This window comes from Heloderma suspectum, chromosome 1 (assembly GCF_057233095.1).
Source record: "Heloderma suspectum isolate Gila_16-S chromosome 1, 16-S_ref, whole genome shotgun sequence".
Lineage (NCBI taxonomy): Eukaryota > Metazoa > Chordata > Lepidosauria > Squamata > Helodermatidae > Heloderma > Heloderma suspectum.
The window spans coordinates 439,580,235-439,604,039 of NC_139458.1; the positions used below are offsets into that span (position 1 = coordinate 439,580,235).

A 23,805-nucleotide genomic window follows, 5' to 3' on the forward strand; every position below is an offset into this window, starting at 1 on the left:
CAGCACCACAGTTCGAAAGCATCAATTCTTCGGCGCTCAGCCTTCCTTATAGTCCAGCTCTCACAGCCATACATTACTACTGGGAAAACCATAGCTTTGATTAGACGGACCTTTGTCGGCAAGGTGATGTCTCTGCTTCTTACTATGCTGTCTAGGTTGGCCATAGCTTTCCTCCCAAGGAGCAAGCGTCTTTTAATTTCATGGCTACAGTCACCATCTGCGGTGATTTTGGAGCCCAAGAAAGTAAAATCTGTCACTGCTTCCATTTCTTCCCCTTCTATATGCCAGGAAGTGATAGGGCCAGATGACATGATCTTAGTTTTTTTAATGTTGAGTTTCAAACCAGCTTTTGCACTCTCCTCTTTCACCCTCAACAAGAGGCTCTTGAGATCCTCTTCGCTTTCTGCCATTAGGGTGGTATCGTCTGCATATCGGAGGTTGTTGATAATTCTCCCGGCAATCTTAATTCCGACCTGTGATTCATCCAACCCGGCATTTCTCATGATGTACTCTGCATATAAGTTAAATAAGCAGGGTGACAATATGCAGCCTTGTCGTACTCCTTTCCCAATTTTGAACCAATCGGTTGTTCCATGTCTGGTTCTTACTGTTGCTTCTTGACCCTTGTACAGGTTTCTCAGGAGACAGGTAAGGTGGTCTGGTACTCCCATCACTTTCAGAATTTGCCACAGTTTGTTGTGATCCACACAATCAAAGGCTTTAGCGTAGTCAATGAAGCAGAAATAGACGTTTTTCTGGAATTCTCTTGCTTTCTCCATGATGCAGCGAATGTTGGCGATTTGATCTCTAGTTCCTCTGCCTCTTCGAAACCCAGCTTGTACTTCCGGTAGTTCTCGGTTCGCATACTGCTGAAGCCTAGCTTGTAGGATTTTGAGCATCACCTTGCTGGCATGTGAAATGAGCGCAATGGTGCGGTAGTTTGAACACTCTTTGGCGTTGCCCTTCTTTGGAATTGGAATGTAAACTGACCTTTTCCAGTCTTGTGGCCACTGTTGAGTGTTCCAGATTTGTTGGCATATTGAATGCAGCACTTTAACAGCATCATCTTTTAGGATTTTAAATAGCTCGGCTGGAATACTGTCATCTCCGCTAGCTTTGTTGTTACTAATGCTTCCTAAGGCCCACTTGACTTCACTCTCTAGGATGTCCGGCTCAAGTTCAGTGACCGCACTATCATGGCTATCAGGGACATTCAGATCTTTCCTGTATAGTTCTTCTGTGTATTCTTGCCACCTCTTCTTAATCTCATCTGCTTCTGTTAGGTCCCTGCCTTCTTTGTCCTTTATCATGCCCGTCATTGCACAAAACGTTCCCTTGAGATCTCCAATTTTCTTGAAGAGATCTCTAGTCTTTCCCATTCTGTTGTTTTCCTCGATTTCTTTGCATTGTTCATTTAAGAAGGCCTTCTTGTCTCTCCTTGCTATTCTCTGGAACTCTGCATTCAGTTGGGTATATCTTCCCCTTTCTCCCTTGCTTTTCGCTTCCCTTCTTTCGTGAGCTACTTGTAAAGCCTCATCAGACAGCCACTTGGCTTTCTTGCATTTCTTTTTCTTTGGGACGGATTTTGTTGCTGCCTCCTGAACAATGTTACGGACCTCCGTCCATAGTTCCTCAGGCACTCTGTCTATCAGGTCTAATGCCTGAAATCTATTCCTCACCTCCACTGTATATTCATCAGGGATATGATTTAGGTCATACCTGAACGGTTTAGTGGTTTTCCCGACGTTCTTCAATTTAAGCCGAAATTTTGCAAGAAGCAGCTCATGATCTGAGCCACAGTCAGCTCCAGGTCTTGTTTTTACTGACTGTATGGAGCTTCTCCATCTTTGGCTGCAAAGGACATAATCAATCTGATTTCGATATTGACCATCTGGTGATGTCCATGTGTAGAGTCGCCTCTTGTGCTGTTGGAAAAGAGTGTTTGCTATGATCAGCATGTTCTCTTGGCAAAACTCTATTAGCTTTTGTCCTGCTTCATTTTGTACACCAAGGCCATGCCTGCCTGTTATCCCGGTGATTTCTTGACTTCCTACTTTAGCATTCCAATCCCCTATGATGAAGAGGACATCTTTTTTTGGTGTTAGTTCTAGAAGGTGTTGTAGGTCTTCATAGAACCGATCAACCTCAGCTTCTTCGGCCTCAGTGGTTGGGGCATAGACTTGAATTACTGTGATGTTGAATGGTTTGCCTTGGATTCGTACTGAGATCATTCTATCATTTTTAAGATTGTACCCCAGTACTGCTTTTCCCACCCTTTTGTTGACTATGAGTGCTACTCCATTTCTTCTAAGGGATTCTTGGCCACAATAGTAGATATGATGGTCACCTGAATTAAATTCGCCCATGCCTGTCCATTTTAGTTCGCTGATTCCCAAGGTGTCGATGTTCAATCTTGCCATCTCATGTTTGACCACCTCCAGCTTACCTTGATTCATTGATCTGACATTCCAGGTTCCTAAACAATTTTGTTCTTTACAGCATCGGATTTTCTTTTCACCGCCAGACACATCCACAGCTGAGTGTCCTTTCGGGTTTGGCCCAGCCGCTTCACTCTTTCTGGCGCTACTTGGAAATACCCTCTGCTCTTCCCCAGTAGCATATTGGACACCTTCCGACCTGAGGGGCTCATCTTCCGGCGTCATATCTTTTAGCCTTGTGATACGTTCCATGGGGTTTTCTTGGCAAGAATACTGGAGTGGGTTGCCATTTCCTTCTCCAGTGGACCACATTTTGTCAGAACTCTCCGCCATGACCTGTCCGTCTTGGGTGGCCCTGCACGGCATAGCTTATGGCTTCACTGAGTTACGCAAGCCCCTTCGCCACAACAAGGCAGTGATCCATGAAGGGGCCAGAAGGATACCATGGTCAATGGTATGGAAAACCACTGAGAGGTCCAGAAGTACCAACAGGGCTGTACACCCCCTACCCATTTCCTGGCGTCAGTCATCAACCAGGATGACCAAGGCTGTTCCCTTCCCATAACCAGGCCTGAAACCTGATTGGAATGGATCTATGTAATCAGTTTTATCCAAAACGGCTTGGAGTTGTGAGGCTACCACACGCTCCAGCACTTTGCCCAAGAATGGCAAATTTGACACAGGGCGGTAATTATCTGGAACCATAGGATCTAAATTTGGCTTCTTCAGCAAGGACCTCACTACAGCTTCTTTCAAAGCGGCAGGGATCTCACCGTCCCTCACGGAGGCATTTGCTACCTCAGAAGTCCAGATATCCAGCCCAGCTCTGGCAGATTTCACAAGCCAGGATGGGCAAGGATCTAAAGGGCAAGTAGTAGGCCTCAGGCGTCCAGGCAGTTTGTCCACATCCTCAGGGTGCGCAAGCCAAAAGGTAGCCATAACATGACTAGATGGTGCACCAGCCCCGTCCATATCAGACTCTGTCAAAACAGTGCCATCCAAGTTGGCATGAATACGACCTATTTTATCTGTGAAGCGTCTGGCAAATTGTTCACAGCGGGCCTTTGGGGGTTCGGGTTCTTGTATTCCAAGGCCTACACCCAAGAGGCCCTTAACCACACAAAAGAGTGCCACTGGACAACACTGAGCAGATGCAATGGTGGCGGAGAAGTAGGATTTCTTTACCGCCACAGAATAATGTGGCAAGTGCGTTCTTACCTGTGTTCAATCGTATTTGTTCCAAATCTTCCTCCATTTGCACTCTAATCATCGACACAGTCGTTTAATTGCCCTCATCTCCTCAGAATACCAAGGAGTTGACATGGTTCCACAACTAGGTCGAGGACGTTTGGGCACAGTCATATCGATAGCCCGGGTCATCTCCTCATTCCAAGCGGTGACTGGGACCTCGGCAGGACTACCGGCTAAGCCTGCAGGAAAATCCCCAAGAGACCTCCAAAATCTATCTGGATTCATCAGTCTCCAGGGTCGGACCATCAGATTTGGTCCCCTACCCCTGCCGAGGTTACAGGTGGCCTGAAGGTCAAAACTGATCAGATAATAATCTGTCCATGCCAAAGGAGTCACTACTGGCTCCCTCACCCGCAGATCATTTTTCCCCAAACCTGAATGCATCCTGAAGTATCCTGACTGCATCTCTTGTCTTTCTCCCCAGCTAGAACCCATGTTAACTATGACATCAAAGGAGATGTTGCAGTTGTGCGTTTTAACTCTCCAAATTCCAAGGTAGGCTTTCCCACTGGTTTCCTGTGGTTGCATGTGGTTTAAGCTGGGACTTAGCAGGGATGGAGCAGTGGTCCCAGAGCTCAATGAAGAGAAGATGCCAAAGGAGATTTTTGTGTAGAGAAGTTGAAAGGGGTGTGAGGCTGTCTTGGAGCTATTAAAGAGGGAAGGGGTTTGTCCGACAAAATGGGAGTTGTGATATCCCAGCACATGGGAGCATTCCCTCAAAGAAAACGAGAGGACACGGTATCTGCTTCTGAGTTATAAAATGCTTCCTACATGCCAACTGCTTCTTGTTCTCTATTTACCCCACTGCTGTGGGGTAGGCCTTGATTAATCCGATTGAACAGATGCTCCAAGCTCCCTGGCTCAGATGAGATTCCAATCCAGGTCTTTGAAGTCCAAATCCAGGCATTTATCACTGGCCTTCACCGACAGAAATTACTGTTTTGTGGGTGACGCAGTGCATGCCTTGCATCTGTTTCCCTTGCATGGAAAGGGGTGCTAGAGGTCTTTGCAGAATTTCTCAGATACGGGTGCCTGCCTGCAAAGCTAGTAGGGAACAGAAATGTCAGAGGAGTGCAGGTTATCAAGAGCCATTTGTGGCTAGTTTTTTTTTCCCCCAAGAGGTTAGTTTGCTTCATGATGTTCTTCTGGTCAGTAAGCTGTTCAGATGTGCGTATCAGACATCCATTGAACATTTTATGGGTGAGGGGCTTTTTATAGCTATTAACTCAGCCATTTCTAAAACATGACCAGACCTAACAGCTGATGTAAAATGTCTCCCTCCATTCCGGTCGCTGTGGATTTTATTGTCCCTGCCTCTGAAGTGCATGGCGGTGGCTGCTGTTTAAGAGTAACTTTACAAGCACCAAAACATGTGTGTGTAATGGTTGAGCATTGCCACCTTCCTGAGCATTAACCCCTCTAGTGGGAAGAGCAGTCAATGAGTGGTCTCTGTCTGGTGCTAAAGCTTTCCTGTTGTCTACCGTGGCTTTAACTAGTCTATTTGTTTGTTCCAGGTAAACACTCTGTCCAGGCAACTGCAAGCAGAATTCGCAGATATAATGAATGAAATATGGGCCAATGATGCTATCAATAGTGCGGTCCTAATCTCGGCCAAGCCTGGTTGCTTCATTGCTGGGGCAGACATCAAGTAAGTTCCACAGAGGAGAATCCTTACCGGGGCAGGGAAGAAACGGGCAGGTTCTTGTTGTGGTGGAGCATGTACCCTGTCCCTTTGGACAGGATTTTGCAGAGGCTGTCATGGTGGGTCTCTCTCCAAAAAGAATCACCAGCTTATCAGGCTTGACAGAGGGTACAGAGCCACCTGGGCCCACAACATGCCTTCAGGTGCTGGTTGCAGAAACCTTTGGGAGAGAAGAGATGGCTGCCCCCATCAGTCTCTGATATCACTAGCTCTGGGGTTGGCCCCCTGAGCACTTAGATCTGTACCCCTCTCTATTCATATTTCATATACTGGGGCTGAACATTTCCCCCAAAAGACTATTTGCCCTCTGGTTCCCTCCCTGGTCTAGCTGTGCAGCCCAGCGCATAGACAGCCGGGGGATCTGCGGAAAAGAGGCTTAGAGAGCAGATGGGTCCAGAGGACTCAGAGGTGCAGGCTGAGCTGGGGGGAGGGTGGCAGAGAATAGGGAGCGAGGAGGGCATGACCCTGCTGCCCTCTGTGGGAGAGTACTGGAATGGCTGAAGCCGCGGCTGATTAGAACGGCTGCCACCCCCGCTGTACTTGGCTGGGAGGCTCGTTTTGCAGAGTGCTGATTAAATGGAGGCGTGCACGAGGGCCAGAGCCTTTGCGCCTCTTTGTTGTACAATAAAGTGGCCTTTCTTCGCACTTTTACCTGCTAGTGACAGGCCGCCCTAGGGGAAATTTCTGTCTCCCATGTGAGATGTTAGGACCATGTAAGAACGAATGGCAGTTCTTCAGCAAATATCTCCTGGAAGTGCCTTGAAAGATCAGGCCAGGTGACAGTGTTTGGATGTGCCAGTGATTGGGTCAGTAGATCTGTGCCGTAGCAGAAGATACAGATGACACCCCTTTAAAAGAGGTGGTAATCAGGCCACTCCTGAAAAAGCCTAACCTGGGCCTGGTGGATGTTAACAACTACAGGCTGGTAGCCAACATCCCCTTCCTGGGCAAGATACTTGAGCAGGTGGTTGCAGGACAACTCCAGGCACTCTTGAATGAAACAGATTATCTAGATCCATTTCAGTTGGTCTTCAGGCCTGGTTTTGGAATGAAAGCTGCCTTGCTCACCCTGTGGGATAACCTTTGCAGGGGGAGGAACAGCGGGAGGGCATCCCTGTTGATTCTCCTGGACCTCTCAGCATCTTTCAATACCATCGACCATGGTTTCCGTCTGGATAGGTTGTCTGAGCTGGGAGTTGGAGGCAGTGCACTGCAGTGGTTCCACTCCTCCTTGGTTGGCCGATTCCAGAAGGTGCTGCTGGGAGATTATTGCTCTGTGCCTTGGCAATTGTGCCATGGGGTTCCACAGGTCTCTATTTTATTCCCTATGCTGTTCAACATCTACATGAAACGGCTGGGGGAAGTTATCTGGAGGTTTGGGCTGAGGTGCCATCAATATGTGGATGACACCCAGCTCTACCTCTCTTTTTCATCAAACCCAGGTGAGGCAGTGGCTGATTTGAATCAGTGCCTTGGCATGATAATGGACTGGATGAGGGCCAATAAACTGAGACTCAATCCAGACAAGATGGAGGTACTGCTAGTGTGTGATTCGTCTGCCAGCCTAGGTGATGTTCAGCCTGTTCTGGAGAGGATTGCACTCTAATCAGGTTCATAGTTTGGGGGTGCTCTAGGACCCGGAACTGTCACTTGAGGTACAGGTGGACTTGGTGGCATGGAGCACTTTTGTCAGCTTAGGCTGACATACCGACTACGCCCTTATCTGGGCAGAGAGAGCCTAGCTACAGTGATCCATACTTGGATAACCTCTCATCTGGATTACTGCAGTGTGTTATACATGGGGCTTCCTTTGAAGATGGTCTGGAAACTTCAGCAGGTCCAAAATAGGGCAGTGAGATTGTTAACATGGACTGGCCAATGACATCATATTATGTCAGTACTTTTCCAGCTGCACTGGCTGCCAGTCCATGTCTGGGCCTGAGTCAAAGTGCTGGTATTCACATTCAAAATCCTAAATGGCTTGGGGCCAGGTTATCTGAAGGATCACCTCCTCCCATATGTGCCTGCTCGGACCCTAAGATCATTTTCAGGGGTCCTTCTCTGGGAGTCCCTGCCAAAGGAAGTGAGGTGGGTGGCTACCAGGAAGAGGGACTTTTCTGCTGTGGCTCCTCAGCTGTGGAATGAGCTCCCTACAGAGGTTCACCTGGTGCATACGTTGTATTCCTTTCGGTGCCAGGTGAGGACCTTTTTATTTTCCTAGTATTTTAGCATTTTAGCTTCCTAGTGTTTTAGCTCTGTATTTTAAATCTCTGCATTGCTGCTAGGTTTTATTGTGGCTGTACTGTGATACTGTGGTTTTAAGCTTTCATATTTTATATTGTTTTATACTGCACCTTGTGGCTTTAATTTTTGTGAACTGCCCAGAGAGCTTTGGCTATTGGGTGGTATAGAAATTAAATAAATGAATGAATGAATGAATGAATGAATGGCAGAGTATATGATGGAGTGATGAGACAAGCTGCAACACACATTTACTCAACACGCATTGTGGCGTTCACAAAGTATTGTATGAAGTAGCACAGTGTGTCTTCAGAGGCAGTTCCATCAGTGTAGAACTTTTCCAGCTTTGAGGGGTAGAAATCCATGGTCACAAATATGTAGGGATGCTGCAGATATCTGCTGCCAACTCCAATGAAGCTGGGTTACCAAGAATCTGACCTGTAGAGTATGCAGTGGACCTACTCCCTTACCTGCACAGCGTCCAGATTTTGTGTGGGGCAGTTTTCCAGCTTTAAAAAAGGCTGCCATTAGCCTACTGTATGAAAGTTACTGCCGTAATTTGCATATTTTACGCCATTTGTGGCCCTAAAGCACTTACTTCTATGCAAATTGTGGCCATAAGTGCTTTACAGCTGCAATTCATGTAGAAACAAGCGCTTTATGGTTGCAAATGGTGTAAAATATGACTGTAGTTTTCCCACAATAGGCTAATGGCAGCCACCATTAGCATATCATGCCTTTTTTAAACACAGAAGACTGCCCCGCAGAATCAGTCAGACGCTCCAGGGCAATCCAGTTGTTAATTACATTTCTATACTGTCCAATAGCCAAAGCTCTCTGGGCAGTTGACAAAGAAGTTTTAAGCGGCCCGGATTCCCCATGGTGGACCACCCACAGAACAGACGTCGGGGGCTTTGCCCATCCCTACAAATCTGGCTTCTCTTTTCTTTTTCAACCTTCCTGTAGCATGATTGAGGACTGCAAGTCTAGCCAAGAAATCTCTCAACTTTCTCAGGAAGGGCAGAAGATGTTGGCGAACCTTGAGAAGTCCTCCAAGCCCATTGTTGCTGCCATCAGTGGTTCATGCGTTGGCGGAGGGCTAGAGGTATGGTGAAGGGCTTCCAAGAACTCAGGGCAATGGGGCACTTGCTAGGGTCAAGCCTGTAGAGGGCTTAGGAGGCTGGCCGGCCGGCCTCACTCCCGGGCTCAAGGCCCTAGCAAATCGGACGGTGGCAGCTGCATTCAGCATGTGAACAGGAAAATCCTAGGAACAGCCTAGGGTGGAATTGCTCTCAGGGAGTGCGGATCTCAGGGCAGAGACTCAGGTGGGTCCTGGCCCTTCTCTAAGCAAAAGGGTGTGGGAAAGATGAATTGTGTGCATAGTGGTGTGTTCTGATGCTGCTCTCCTCAGGTTGCCATCGCTTGCCAGTACAGAATAGCAACCAAGGACAAAAAGACAGTCCTGGGCTCGCCTGAGGTGCTGCTGGGGCTGCTGCCAGGGGCCGGCGGAACTCAAAGGCTGCCAAAGATGGTGAGTGGAGGAGGCTTTCTGTTGACCTCCAGCGAGCCTGGGGAACGGAGGGATTCTGCCTTTCCCATGTCCCTGTTTCTGGTGTGTGAAACCTTTTCCTGTGTCTCAGGTGGGGCTTCCTGCTGCCTTTGACATGATGCTGACTGGAAGAAATATTCGTGCTGACAGAGCAAAGAAGATGGGGCTGGTGGACCAGCTGGTCGACCCACTAGGTTAGGCTGAGGCCCTCCACACACCCACATCTGCTCACAGAAGAGCATCTTGCCTTGGCCGTTCCCCTTCTCTGCACAGCCGTGTCTTGGCAGGGTTTGCGGTGCTCTTGTTCCCAGTGATACTGGCCCTCCATTTCAGGGCTGGTCGAGTGGCCGGCCTGCCATGGTCATCCCCAGCAGTCCCGAGCATTCACACAGCCAACAGGGCTGTGGGTGCCCATCCCTGTAATTCCAGAGAAACAGTTTGTTTCCACTTGTGGTGGGTCAGTTGGTCAGTGAGGAAAGTGGCACCTCTGTTTGTGTTTGTATGAAATCAATATGAATAGCATGAGGAGTCCTTGGTGGGGGAATTAACCCAATGACAGGCTTTCACATGACCAGGTGGAGCTGAAAATACAGTGCAACACATTGAACAGTAAAAAACAAAAAAACTATTCCACCCAAAGCAACCAAAAATAACATTCCCTGTAAATACAACAGAGGCCATTAAACCCACAGCATCTGCATGTCGCCAGTCCGGCTGACACGTTTGCGGTTATAAGGAGCTAAGCATGGGTGGCCCTCCACAAAGGAGTGAGCTGGGGATTGCATGCCTAGTGCCTTGCCTTTCCCACCAAGCAGCAGCCAGCCCAGGACCTGGGAGTGCAGATTGGGAAGAGTGGGGGCAGGCGATGTGGGGTGGGAGGCTAGTCCAGAATGTGTGGACGGAGGGGTGCCAAGGAGCAAAGTGGAATGGGGGGGACAAAAAGGCACCCCTTTGCCCCAAATGGCTGTCACCGCCATCCATCCATGGAATTGCACAGTAAAGCCCAGGTCCCTGCCTGCAGGCTCACAGCTGAAATAAGGCCCCGAGGCAAGGAGGGTAGGGCCTTGGGGGTAAGACGGAATGGAAGTCTCAGATGGTTGTTCATGGTCTTGGGGTTTTCCTTCCTGGAGTATAACTCTTCCGTTAGGAAATCAGCACGTTGTCAAAGAATACAGACCCCTTGGGTGCACTTCATGTCTTGGCATGTGCAGGTCCAGGTATCAAAAGCCCCGAGGAGCGGACGCTGGAATACCTGGAAGAGGTGGCCATCACTTTTGCCAGAGGACTAGCCAGCAAGTCGATTTCTCGAAAGAAGGCCAAGGGGCTGATTCAGAGTGAGTGGGAGCAGTGCTGGCGGGTGAGCTTGCCTTGCTTTGGACTGTGGGCAAGGTGCCTTGGCGTGGTCCTCCCTGGGGCTCACCACTGTGCTGTAGCCAGGGGTGGCTTTGTCGTTTTGTCCAGTGACTCTGCGTTGTCTTGCAGAGGTGATGGATTATGCCATGGCGATTCCCTTTGTCCGGCAACAAGTCTACAAAACGGTGGAGGGAAAAGTTCAGAAGCAAACAAAAGGACTCTACCCAGCTCCCGTGAACATCATTGCGGTAATGTCAGTTTCCTCAGAGGTCATCCACACGTGGCAAGGGCAGATGGGGAGTGTGCGTGTGTGTGCGCATGCGATGGGAGGAAGGGTTAGTTTTCAGCCTTGAATACCCTTAGGCTGGGCTGTGTGGCGTCTCTGGTCCTGCTTTTCAGCAGGGTTTGGACAAAAGGACCTTGGACCGAACTCACTTTGATTCTATGAGGAAACTATTCTTGTTTCTGTTGATACCAGGCTGAGCTTGTCGAATATATTCATTCTGATTCCTGTAGCAGTTCAGAGGTTTGCCCAGTTAGGCAGGAATCCATCCTCCCTGCTGCCTGCTAGCCCTACAGACATGGTCTCACCTTCTGAAACTAATCCTCACCTTCATGAATTTCAGGCAGGAAGTTGTCAGCGTGAGGGGAGGACATAGGCTCCATCCTCATCAGCACCTGCTGAAGGGGAAGGTGTGCTGGCAGGTTTATGCCTTGTAGAGCACACCTGGGTTAGCTATCTGCATGCTTTCTGCATGCTTATCTGTTGCCAAACTCCTCTATTTTATTATTTATATCCAGTCCCGCAAAAAAAAAATTCCAAGGCAGATTATGCCCATATAAAACACAAGACAATAACATCTCAAGCCAGCAGATAAAAATAGTGGTATAAAAACAAATCATTCGGAGATTAAAATGAGAATGCGATCAGGCTGGTTCTCTGAGATCTTGGGAGTGGACGAGGCCTAGCTGCTGCAAGAACTAAGTTTTATGCACGACATGAATGGCAACTGAGAGACAGTTGCTTGAACCATCATCTGGCGTATGGCACAATATGGCTTAAGTGCTACTGAGCTATTAAACCCCTACTCTACCTCTTTTCTACAGCCATGAGAGCTAGCAACTTGCTGCTCTTAAAGAGTGAAAGCTGCCCTTGAGTCTTTACCAATACATTGGTTACTGCTCTGGAAGCCAAATTCTTTACAGTTTGCGGGGCGGGGGGGACATAGTTCTTCAATAGGCAAGCATCCCAAAGCTGAAGGGAATCGATCCCCTGTAAACAGAGGCATCAAAACATTCTGGTTTTAGGAAGGTAGGCTGGCTAGAAAAGGATTCCAGAAGCAGCTTCTGCAGGGCTTCCACATCGCATTGGGATCAAGGCCTTCATTTGTATAGTGCAAAGTTTAACCTGAAAGCCCTTGTTGGCTTCCTGGATACCTACAGAGCTTGCAAAAAATGGCTGCTGTTCGGTCTTAGGCATCCTTCCACAGCCCTCCAGATTTGTGGGACTGCAACTCCCATCATTCCCAGCCAGCATGGCCAATGTGAGTGATGGGAGTTGCAGTCCAACATATCTGGAGGGCACCAAGTTAGAGAAGGTTGGTCTAAAGGGGTTTCTCGTATGAGGAGGCTGTCCCTGTGATCTCTCTTGTCCCTTCAAGTAACACAGGTTATGTTGATCTTTGCTTTGGAACGTGAACACAAAGCAACTCCCAAGCACAAGCTGGCACAAGGTGCTTCCTTGGGGTGGTGCATTTCCTCGGGCCAAAAGCAAGGCCATCGTACTGAAGCTTTTCCAAGGTAATGGCCTGGAAGGTTGGCATCTGCCTTGTGCACTCTCCAGGGCAATGCAGATAACCTGGATACGCTGCACTACATGGTCAGCGCAAGTGCAGGTACAGGTCCCCAAGAGTCCCTGTCTACTCTGTGACAGGGCCTGTGGATCCTGCGAAGATACCCCTGGACTGGGTCTCGGGTTCTCCTGGCCAGAAGGGCAGGCAGGCCACCCTCTGACACCTGGAAGTGCAGGCAGGCTGGGTAAAATGTCCTCTGGTGTATTTTATACCTTTTTAGTTTGTATTAGTTATTGTAAACCACGCTGGAAGTGTTGAACTGAAAGCTGGTAGAGCAATATATGGAAGAAACACGGTTCTTGTGCCTCTTTGACTTAGGTTGTAAAGACTGGCCTGGAACAAGGCAATGAAGCTGGCTACCTTCTTGAATCCCAGGTAAAGGAGCTTTGGTCTTGTGCTTTAATGTTCAAGTTACTTGAATTTACTTCAAGTTACTTCACCCATATCAGCCTGCCCACACTTCAAGATCAGAAAGAGAGGCCCTTCTCTTTTGCCCACCCGTGAGAGCAGTCAGATGGGTGATCACCCATGAAAGGGCCTTGTCTGCAGTGGCCCCACACCTTTGGAACAAGCTGCCATCCGAGGTCCGCCATGCTCCGTCATTGCTGACTTTTAAGAAGGCCTTGAAAACGTATTATTTTACCCTGGTCGTTTTTTGATATGACTGCTGTTGTTGCTGATTTTATTGTTGGTCTTTAGTGTTGTTTTTATGTTTTTATCACTATTAATATTTTAACTGTTTTTATGTATTTTATTGTTGTAAGCCTCCTTGGGAGGGCTTCTGCCCTGAAAGGCGGCCAAGAAATATGTTACACAAATAATATATAGATACGCTTTGCTTTGACATGCAAACCTTTGGGCTTCTCCAAGAATGTGACTTTCCAGATAAGGCCTCCCTGTGCTTGGAAATGAACCCAGACCATGAGGCAGGATGTGTGCTGCCCCTGGCATCTGCTGCGTTGCCGTTTGCGGCAGCTGCCCATCCCTGGTGGCTCGGCAGGAAGGGCATGTCTTTGGCCTTGGCACTCCTCTGTGCTGCTTGCAGCAGCTGCCGGCGCCCTAACCCTTCCCTTAAGATTCTGGATTGCACAAAGGAGGGGATGGCATCAGGAGGTGGGCTGGAGCCCCCCCCCCCCCCGAATTTGAGCAATGCTGCTCTTGGTACATTCTCAGAAGTACCCTGTCCAAAGTGGGTTACACATTAGACACCTCAACGGAGCCCTTATCCAATATTCTTGGCACCTTTCCCCATGGGTTTTGAATGAAACAGCTGTAGTGCATGCAGAATTTCTCCCCAGTATTGGCAAAAGATGCACATGCTGCCAGGTGAGGAAGGAGGCGGCTCTTGCCAATGCGGCTGCTTGTGAATGCAGATTTAGAACCCAGCGGTGACAGGTGCTATACCGCTGCAGAAGTGGCACGATCCCTGGTAGATGAGCAAAGCAGCAAGCGTGGAGGGGAAATGCCAGGGGCTTGCACGTGAGCAGTGCGGAAATTGGGCTGTGTGGTTTGGAGAGGGGCAAATGTTAAGTAGTCATGTTCCTGCCTCCACTGTGTGTTTCTAGCTGGGGCTCTGGGGTGAAACTCGACAGTGCCTGTGTATTATTCCTCTGCTATGTGGGCATTGTACTGTGATCCCATGGCCAAAACCTCTGACTGTGCCTTTCTCTTTTCTTCTCCCTGCCACCACCACCCCGCCACCGCCACCTCTTGTAGAAATTCGGGGAACTGGGAATGACCTCTGAATCCAAGGCTCTGATGGGGCTCTACCATGGGCAGGTGCAGTGCAAGAAGAACAAGTTTGGGGAACCGAAGCAGCCAGTCAAGTAAGCCCAGCTGCAGACTGGCTACAGAGAACTGTGGCTGTCTTTGGGCTTCAGAAATAGTTAAACTGCAGAATTCTCTACTACAAGATGTGGGAATGGAACTGGAGGAGCAAAGGTGTATTGGGTCAATGGTGGGAGATGCAGGGAGGAAAAAAGGAAAGACTTCATGCAGTCAGACGATGCAATTTGCTACCACAAGATGATGGTGCCCACCTTGGACGGCTTTAAAAGGGGCTTGAAGAAGTTCATGGAGGAGAAGGGTGTCAGTGGCTACGAGTCCTGATGCCTCTATGCTACCTCCAGTATCCGAGGCAGCATGTCTCTCAGCATCAGCTGGGGAATGTTGGGGGGGAGGGGTTGTGTCCCCATCCATCCTTCCTTGGCTCCCTCTCCATGCAGGAATCTTGCTATCCTGGGAGCTGGCTTGATGGGTGCAGGAATTGCTCAGGTCTCTGTGGACAAAGGGATGAAGACCATCCTGAAGGACACCACCCTGGAAGGCTTGAGCAGGGGACAGCAGCAAGTCTACAAAGGGTAGGCTCATTTACATTCCAACATGGTGGTCTATTTGGGCTGGGGGCGGGGGGGGTGTTAAATTGGAGCCTGAATTTCTCTGCCTCATTGCTGAGTGTGTCTTGACAGCTTTCTGTGCCTGGAACATATGGGTGGGGCTGGGGAGGGTGGCTGGGTAGTGAGTGTGACTTCCACTTTGAGGCGTAGCATTCCTTGCATTGGAATCTAAGAACGTGGCTTGTGTCTGCATCTTTCCAAATTAGTTCCTCCTTGCTGTCTGCAAAGGAGGAGCAGAAGCTGCTGGCCTTGCCAAGGGGCTGGGAGGCAAACCGCTGTGCAGAGAGGCATTTCTGCCCCCAGACTGGTTTGGTCTTGTGGAGGTCAAAGCATCCCTGATGGAGGCACGTCTGCTGACAACATACCCTGGAAGCAATGAAACAAACTAAGAGGGTAGCAATCTTCATGTTTCATCTCATCTGGGATAGTTTTTCTCAGTGGGAATACCTCTTTCAGGTGTGCTCTTCGTTTGGCTTGGTTCCTTCCTCTCCCACCATCCTCCCTCGTCTTTTTGGAGTGTCTGAGCCACCAATTAGGATCAGCATGTGCATCAGGCTTAGCATTTGAAAGCCAGGCCCTTTAGAAGCAAGTTCTTGGCCCGCAACAGCTTGTGTATTCCATCACCTTTGTCTATATTTGTACTGCAACCTGCACGGTATTCATTTCCAAAGTGGCTTCCCAAAACTGACAATAAAACAATACAATTGAAAATTAAAACAAAATAACAAAATATCATGCAGAGCTTAAAAAAATAGAAGCAACATATAAAATATAAGAGGTTGTGAAGCCTTGGGGACCAGGAGGGCCTCTGCCTAGCGCAAAAAGACATAAGTGCCAGGCAAACCTCCCTCATCGTGAAGACGTTTGTGGGCTTGGGCAGCTTCTTCTGAGCCAGGCCGTAGCCCTGCAGCCTGATTTCACCCCCCTCCCACCCCCACCTGCTGTTTCCCAGCTTGAATGACAAAGTGAAGAAGAAGAATTTGACTTCATTCGAGAGGGATGTGATCCTCAGCGACCTGACAGGGCAGCTGGATTACAAAGACTTTGGGAAGGCCGACATGGTGATCGAAGCTGTCTTTGAGGACATCAGCATCAAGCATAAAGTGCTGAAGGAGGTGGAGGCGGTGAGTAGGAGCCTGGAGACGTGATGGAGCTGTGGTAAGGCCAGTCATGGTGTGCTCATCCGGGGCACCTGTCCTGGCCAGTGATGCAGCAGCCACGCAAGCCTGTGTGGGTCCCCATCTAGTCCATGTGGTGGCTGCTTGGAATTATGGGCTGAACACTGGGCGATGCACGCGAATCCCCCCAGCGCTGTGTGGCTCCCAGCAGCGCTCACTTCCTGTGCTTCCAGCTGGAGGCTGGCCTTCCCCAGCCTGGTGTTCCCCAGATCTGCTGGACTGCAACTCCCATAACTCCCAGCCAGCATGGCCAGAGGTCAGGAATCCTGGGAGCTGTGGTCCAAAATATCTGGAGGGCACCAGGTTGGGGAAGGCTGCTGTAGGCCAAGGGGCAGAGCTCATGGCTGTGCTGAGACTGCCGTGGGATGAACTATCCCAAAATGGCACGTTCCTGTCTAAAGAGGAAGATTTACTTTGATTTCTTTTAATTTAGTGTAAAAAAATTGGTGGGGGCATGATAGGGAGGGAATACCCCCACTAACATTCTTAAGGTGTGCTAAAACTGAGTAAGGCAATGACTTTATAACAATCACGTATACAACACATTGATGGCACTTCATAAACAAAAACACGTCTGTTCCCTGCCCTGAGGAGCTCACAATATAAAGACATTACACTGGTGAGAGTGGTGGGGGGAGGAGGCACCCCAAGGTACTGAAGGATGAATGTGAGGAAATGCAGCTGCAGATGGGAGTGGGGGGAGATGCAAGGGGTTGAGCCCAAGGGTTTATGAAGAGCTGAGAACAGGATATGCCTAATCACACAGACACACAGGAAAGCCTGCTGTGGCGTTCTTGCTCTTAGCACAGATGACCACTGCTTGGATAACTTGCTCTTTCTCACTGCAAGGTGAGGAGGTTTTTCCCAAACAATGGAGTGATACAATTGTTAATGCCATGTAAAGACTGCAGTGTATTGCACAGCATGTCAAACCTCTTGCATCTCTGCCCTGTGTCCTACAGATACTATTCTTCATAAATTCATTGGCCAGCAAATCCCACCTCTGCTACTGCAGTTGCTACCTGGTGTCAATCACGCCTCTATGCAGCATAGGTTGCATGAAATGGCTGCACATCTTCACGCAGCCAATTGTTGTTCAGTCATTCAGTCGTGTCCGACCCTTCGTGACCCCATGGACCATAGCACGCCAGGCCTTCCTGTCCTGCGCTTTCTCCCGGAGTGTGCTCAAGTCCATATTCATTGCATCGATGATGCTATCTATTTATTATTTATTTATTATTGCATTTATATCCCGCCCTTATTCCTCTTGCAAGGAACCCAAGGCGGCTTACATTATCCTCCTCCTCCTCTCTGTTGTATCCTCACAATAACAACCCTGTGAGGTAGGTTGGGCTGAGAGCCTGTGACTGGCCCAAAGTCACCCAGTGAGCTTCCATGGCCAAGTGGGGACTAGAACCCGGATCTCCCAGCTCCCAGTCCGTCACTCTCACCACTACACTACACTGGCTCTCAGCCATCTAGCCATCTCATCCTCTGCCGTCCCCTTCTCCTTTTGCCTTCAATCTTTCCTAGCATCAGGGTCTTTTCCAGTGACTTTTCTCTTCACATTAGGTGGCCAAAATATTTGAGCTTCAGCTTCAGTATCTGTCCTTCCAATGAGCAGTGTCAGGATTAATTCTGAGCGCAGGGAGATAGCAGCTCAGATTCAGAAGAGGAACAGCCAGAACCGAGGGATGTGTTTTCCCAAGCCAGTTCAGATATGGGCGTGCTTCTCAGGTTACTAACTCCCAGATGGCCGAGCCTGAAGCCCCCCCACCCCTTGCCCTCCTCTGTGAGAAGCCAGGAGGAGGACGGGGAGGAGGAGGAGAGCGGGGGCTGTGACCTAAGAGATGCTGGACTGCAGTGCAGAGCTAAGAGGGAAACTCCAGGGGCGGAGCTCAGACTGTCCACCCGGTTAGTGATGCGTGAGAGGCGACTAGGGAAGCATCACCAGAAGGGCAGGACATCCCTCCCTCAGTTAGTCTAGCCAGCAAGCCTCACTTCAAACTGCAGGCAACTTCACTGTTCCCATCTGAATCCCCTGGAGGCATTCCTTTGTAGCCTGAGAGTCTTTGAGGATTTGCATCTGTAATGGACCTGTTGATAATGAATTAAAGGCGTGAGGCTGAAGCCTCTCTATTTGTGTGTGTGAGTGCATACGGAAAGGGGGGGCAAGGGAAACATGACACAAGGTGCTTGTCTTTCGTAAATCTCAGCCCATTCTAACCATGTTGGTACCCCCACTTAATGTCTGCTTTTGTCTTCCCAGCTGATCCCTCCTCATTGTATCTTCGCCAGCAACACCTCTGCTCTCCCCATCAGTCAGATAGCTGCAGCCAGCAAAAGGCCAGATAAGGTGAGTCCCCAGGGCCACTGCATTCCATGTCATGGGAAATTAATTCTGAAGCCTAGCCGAGCATCTGTCGTGGGGCGCGCTTCCCTGTCACTGCATCGCATGGCCTTACTGGAAGATCTGTACACTCTCCACCGTCTTCCATGAATGTGTATTACTTACTTACTTACTTACGTACTTACTTAGTACATTTATACCCCACCTTTCTTCCGTTGAGGAACTCAAGGTGGCTACATGTGGTTCCCAGGTGGTCTCCTCTCCAAGCACTGACCAGACTCAGACCTGCTTAGCTTCAGCAAAGTGGCTGCTTCATGTGTCTTCAGAGCCCATTTGTCCCTTCCGAGAAGGAAAGGTGTGCTCTGGATACTGAGGACGAGCCTGTTCTCTCTCTGCTTTCTTCTCGGCCCCTGCCCCCCACCCCCACCCCAAGGTCCAGGGAATACTTATCAAATTGGCGGATGACGCAAAATTGGGTGGGATAAAAACAAAATTCTAAATGATCTTGATAGGTTAGAAAACAGGCCAGAAAGTGACAGAATGAAATTCAACTGTGACAAGTGCAAAATTCTTCATTTAGGAAAGAGAAATCAATTGCACAGGTACAAGATGAGGGATGCCTGGCTTAGCAACAGTAGGTATGAAAAGGATCTTGGAGTTGTAGTCAACCACAAGCTGACTATGTGTCAGCAGTGTGTAATTTTAGATTGCATCAATAGAAGTAATGGTTTCTAAATCGCAGGAAGTAATAGTTCCACTGTATTTTGCTCTGATCAGATTTCACCTCAAATACTGTGTCCAATTCTGGCCACCACACTTTAAGAAGGATTCATATTCATATGGATTCAGAGCCAGTGTAGTGTAGTGGTGAGAGTAACGGATTGGGAGCCGGGAGGTCCGGGTTCTAGTCCCCACTTGGCCATGGAAGCTCACTGGGTGACTTTGGGCCAGTCACAGACTCTCAGCCCAACCTACCTCACAGGGTTGTTGTTGTGAGGATACAACAGAGAGGAGGAGGATAATGTAAGCCGCCTTGGGTTCCTTGAAAGAGGAAAAAAGGCGGGATATAAATGCAATAATAAATAATAATAATAAATAAATTCATATAAATTGGAACAAGCTCTGAAGGGCAATAAAGATGATCAGGGGACTAGAAACCAAAGCCTACAAGGAAAGATGGAAGGGACTGGGTATGTTTAGCCTTGAGAAGAGCAGACGGGGTGGGATATGATAGCAGTTTTCAGGTACCTGAAGGGTTGTCATAGAGAAGGGGGCCGCAACCTGTTCTCTCTCCTCCAAGACTGTAGGACACGAAATAACAGGCATCAGTTACAGGAAGGCAGATTTCAGTTGAACATCAGGAAAACCTTCCTAACGGTCAGAGCAGTCAGACAATGGAACCAGCTGCCGGCGGGGGGGGCAGTGGGGGGGCTCTCCATCTGTCTGGCATGCTTTAAACTGGATTCCTGCAGTGAGCAAGCAGTTAGAGTCTATGGCTGAAATGGCCTCTTCCAACTCTAGGATTCTATGAAAGCGCTCCGTGCCAAGAAGTTTTGCCATGCTCCCTCTCCCCCTCCCTTGCCAGGTCCGCGTCTTCTCTTCTGAGAAGCAAAACACAATCCTGGCGTTTGTTCCCCTGTGCGAAGCAGCTCCTTTTCCTCTCCCACACCTCTTCATTCAGCAGATCCGAACTTGAGCTGCCAGCTTTAATCTTTTCAATTGGTAGAAAAATTAACAAAAGCTTTCGTTGATTCGTTGGTGAGACTGAGAGTTTAGGAGGCTCTTTTGTTTCTTGTATTAGGGAATAAAGGCAAACATGGCATTTCCAGTGAAGAATGAACAGCTGTTGTGAAATTCTAAGCTATCTGACACCATATATTGAGTGATGGGCAAATTTACTATTTTTTGTGTGTTAAATCAGATTATCACTTACCTTCCTAGTTGATTACCTAGAGATCCTGCCAGGGACCTTCCGCATGCAAAGCATGCACTGTGACGCTCAGCTTTGAACCCTCCCGTGGGGGAGAGGGTAGCTTATTTGGCCTAAATGGCTGGTGTCCAGTGTGACCTTAGAGAAAGCACTTCTTCTCCCATCAGTCCATGATGCTGTTACAGTCAGGACAGCCAGGGGCTGGAGGAGGAGGTTCTTGGTTTCTGGCTCCCAGTTGTAGAATGTACAGCTGCAACCCTTTCTGCAAATACAGTTGGAGGGGCCAAAAAGGCCACCTGACTAGGCAGACACACACACACACGCACCCCAGTTTCAATCCTGGAGGTGGTTCATTCATTTCATTCATTCATTCATTCATTCATTACAGTCCTCTACCAGCCAATAACCGAAGCTCTCTGGGCAGTTTACAAAGATTAAAAATAATTAAAAATACATTATACATAGTATACAAAGCCACTTACATTCAAACATAAACAGACAGCACATACACAGACACACATATATATTAACAATTTTAAGCAATCAACAGTAAGAAAAATCCAGGACCTGATTAAAACCTCATCATATGCTGCCAAATGCCTGAGAGAAGAGGGAGGTCTTAACCGAAAAGGTAACAATGATGGCACCAGGCTGGCCTTGCTGGGGAGCTTGTTCCAAATTGAGGGGCCACCACCAAGAAGGCCATGTCCCTTCTTGCCGCCTTCTGAGCCTCCCTTGGAGGAGGCACCTGAAGGAGGGCCTTAGATGATGAACGTAGTGTTCAGATAGGTTCGTGCTGGGAGAGGCACTCCATTAGGCATTGCAGTCAGGTACTGCGGTTCGACCAAGAGACCTGCTCAGACTTCTGGGTTCAAAGTTAGGTCAAGGTTGGCTGTCAGCAGGCATTGGTTGCCCATTGTGAGAGGTTGAGTTGTTCCAGCTTCCAGCAAGGCACTGAGAGAGTCACCTGCTATGCAAGAGGGTCTAATCCTGATCCAATATGCCTGCTGTTGTGCTTTAGGTGATTGGGATGCACTACTTCTCTCCTGTTGACAAGATGCAGCTGCTAGAGATCATCACCACCGACAAAACATCCCCGGACACGGCAGCCTCTGCTGTTGCCGTCGGCCTCAAGCAAGGGAAGGTCATCATTGTGGTGAAGGTGAGGAGCTGTTGTTTTTTTAAAATGGCTTCCAGATGGAGCCGTTGTCTTCAAGCAAGAAGCACTGGAGTTAAACTTTCCTCTAACTTGCTGAGGATGGTGAGGCAAGACGAAGTGCTGCCTGGGTTGGTTGTGGGGAGGCTGCTGCGAGTGCCAACGTCCCCTTTCTCAGGCAGCTAAGAATAAGAAACCCGGTTTTGGCGCCTCTGCAATTCAGAATGGCCCCTTTCTACCCCAGCTTATCCATCTGCCCTGACCCAGCAACCCCAGGGAATACTTTGGCCTTAGGGCAAAGTCTACCCCTGCTCCACTGGTCGCTAAAAGTCGACCCAGGCAAGAAGTTTTGTATGGAATCTGTTTGAGAACCTTGGTTGAACTGCCGCTGTTAGCTGCTGAAAGATCCTGCCATGAGCAGATGTGCCTGCATGGGAGGGACAGCCTGGGCAACTTGACTTCAAATGTCTGCTTCCTCCTCCCCAGGATGGTCCAGGTTTCTACACAACCAGGTGTCTTGCACCCATGCTGGCTGAAATCGTCCGAGTTCTCCAGGTTGGTGCCAGTTGCAAAGAGCTGGGATCCCAGAACGCTTCCCTAATGGTGCCACTAGGATTGGGGGGTGGGGGGCCTTATGGATGGCGCGACCTCAGCTTGACACATAGTTTGCAAACAGGTCGGCTCCACACAGCCCTTGCTGCCGTGCCACGCTTCCTCAGTCCCAGCACGTCCACCTCCAGCCTTGTGGCATGGAGAAGCTTCAGATCTGAGCAGAGGAGGGCTTTCCCTGCAGGCCAGCACGTGCCTGGCTCCTCGACACACACAGGATGGGCCAGGTTCCTCCTGGCAATCCCCACCCCCATTCGATTAGAGGAACCTGCGCTAAATGGATCTGTCTCCGTGACACGCTTCCCACCGTAGGATGCTTTACTGCCTCCCTGTGATAGTCCGAGTCATACTGAAACTTCAGGTGCTCTCTCAAAACAACTCTCCACCTCCCAGCTTCTGGCTGCCCCTCCTCAGCCTCCCCTTCCGCTTCATAGCACACACACACACCGTGATATGCACAAGATCTCCTGTGCAAGGGCATAAGTACTTGAAGGTGACCCTAGGTAGGAAACAGTTCTAGTGTGGCCACTGGTTTCTCCCTTTCCATCCTCCCCTATCCAACTCCGTCCCATGCAGGAAGGCTTCAATCCCAAGAAAGTGGACTCCCTTTCCACGGGTTTCGGCTTCCCCGTTGGGGCTGCCACCCTGATCGATGAAGTGGGTGTCGATGTTGCCACGCACGTTGCTGAGGATCTTGGCAAAGCTTTTGGGGAGCGGTTTAAAGGTGGGAACGTGGAGCTGATGAAAGCCATGGTGGACAAGGGCTTTCTGGGTAAGTGCCTGTGGTGTCAGGGCTGGGGGCCCGGGGCTTCTGTCACCGAGTGCCGATCTGTGGGGGGGACTGCTTCTGTGGGCTGGCCCATTGGCCCTTGTCCTGGCCCTGAGTCCAGCAGCAGCTCCGTCTGCCCCCTCCCTCCTGGCAGAAAGAGCCTGGGATTTGGCTTGTGTCACCAGCTCCTACCAGGACCAGAAGAGATGCCCCCCAGCAGCTTCTCCCTAATTATATTGTACTTTGTGTGTGGATTTTAAGTGTGACCTGCTTTGTGAGCCAGTTTTGGCTGGAAAGCAGGGTATAAATATGAAACATGCCAGGGTAGACACTGCTTTTGCCCAGGGCTGGCTCTCCGGAGGGGTCTGGGCTGCCTCTGGAGCCGTTTTGCGTGCAGAATGGAGGTGCCCCTGGACAACTCTGCGAAAGTGGCTTGTCTCCACCTGGTGCATCCACCATTCTCAGTGCTGCTTCCTGGGAGCAATCTCCCAGCTGCTGCACTGGCCTGTATTGCTGCCAGGAAGCAGTGACTGGATCAGACCGTACTTCCTCCAGGTATCAGAACTGGTCCTGACCTCTGGGTTCACTCCTTGATTCTGCCAATTAAACAGGTTCCCAGTCACTTGTTATTCTCTGTTGTGCTGTTACGACGGCATCTGCAATGGGGCGGGGCGGGGGGTTACTGGGTCTGGGGAGTGGTGTGCATTTTACACCCCCGGAGACCTGACCTACTTGCAATGCTGTTGCGGCTGTTAAAGCGACATGGGCAACTACGTTGATATAAGATCCCTGGCAAATGGCACTTGGGATGGCTTACATAAAAATGATACAATAAAATATAGGACAACCATCTTTAAACCACTTTTTAAAAGCAGAAATGGTAAGAGAAAGTGGCAGGGAGGTGGGGGAATGTGCGGGGGAGAATGTAATAGTCCGAAGTCTGAAATCAACAGGAGAAGAGAAGCGCATCCAGGTGCTTTTTAAAGTGGTGAAGGCGGAGGGGGGAGGGGGGATCCAGGCAGCCAGTCCC

At 49.4% G+C, this 23,805-nt stretch overlaps 1 protein-coding gene across 2 annotated transcripts in view; it reads left to right on the top strand.

Moving 5' to 3' along the window:
- The window catches only part of HADHA (hydroxyacyl-CoA dehydrogenase trifunctional multienzyme complex subunit alpha), a 43,541-nt gene that overhangs the window by 14,306 nt on the left and 5,430 nt on the right, over positions 1-23,805 (top strand). The window contains exons 3-17 of one of the 2 annotated variants that reach the window (XM_084829547.1): positions 4,114-4,184; positions 5,204-5,337; positions 8,599-8,737; positions 9,044-9,163; positions 9,273-9,375; positions 10,393-10,515; positions 10,664-10,782; positions 12,706-12,762; positions 14,104-14,213; positions 14,613-14,747; positions 15,736-15,907; positions 18,231-18,317; positions 21,263-21,403; positions 21,884-21,952; positions 22,583-22,778. In XM_084829547.1, the coding sequence (XP_084685673.1) occupies positions 4,114-4,184; positions 5,204-5,337; positions 8,599-8,737; positions 9,044-9,163; positions 9,273-9,375; positions 10,393-10,515; positions 10,664-10,782; positions 12,706-12,762; positions 14,104-14,213; positions 14,613-14,747; positions 15,736-15,907; positions 18,231-18,317; positions 21,263-21,403; positions 21,884-21,952; positions 22,583-22,778 (1,776 nt within the window). The remainder of the gene's footprint in view (positions 1-4,113; positions 4,185-5,203; positions 5,338-8,598; positions 8,738-9,043; positions 9,164-9,272; positions 9,376-10,392; positions 10,516-10,663; positions 10,783-12,705; positions 12,763-14,103; positions 14,214-14,612; positions 14,748-15,735; positions 15,908-18,230; positions 18,318-21,262; positions 21,404-21,883; positions 21,953-22,582; positions 22,779-23,805) is intronic. The other variant, XM_084829548.1, reaches the window with a different exon arrangement.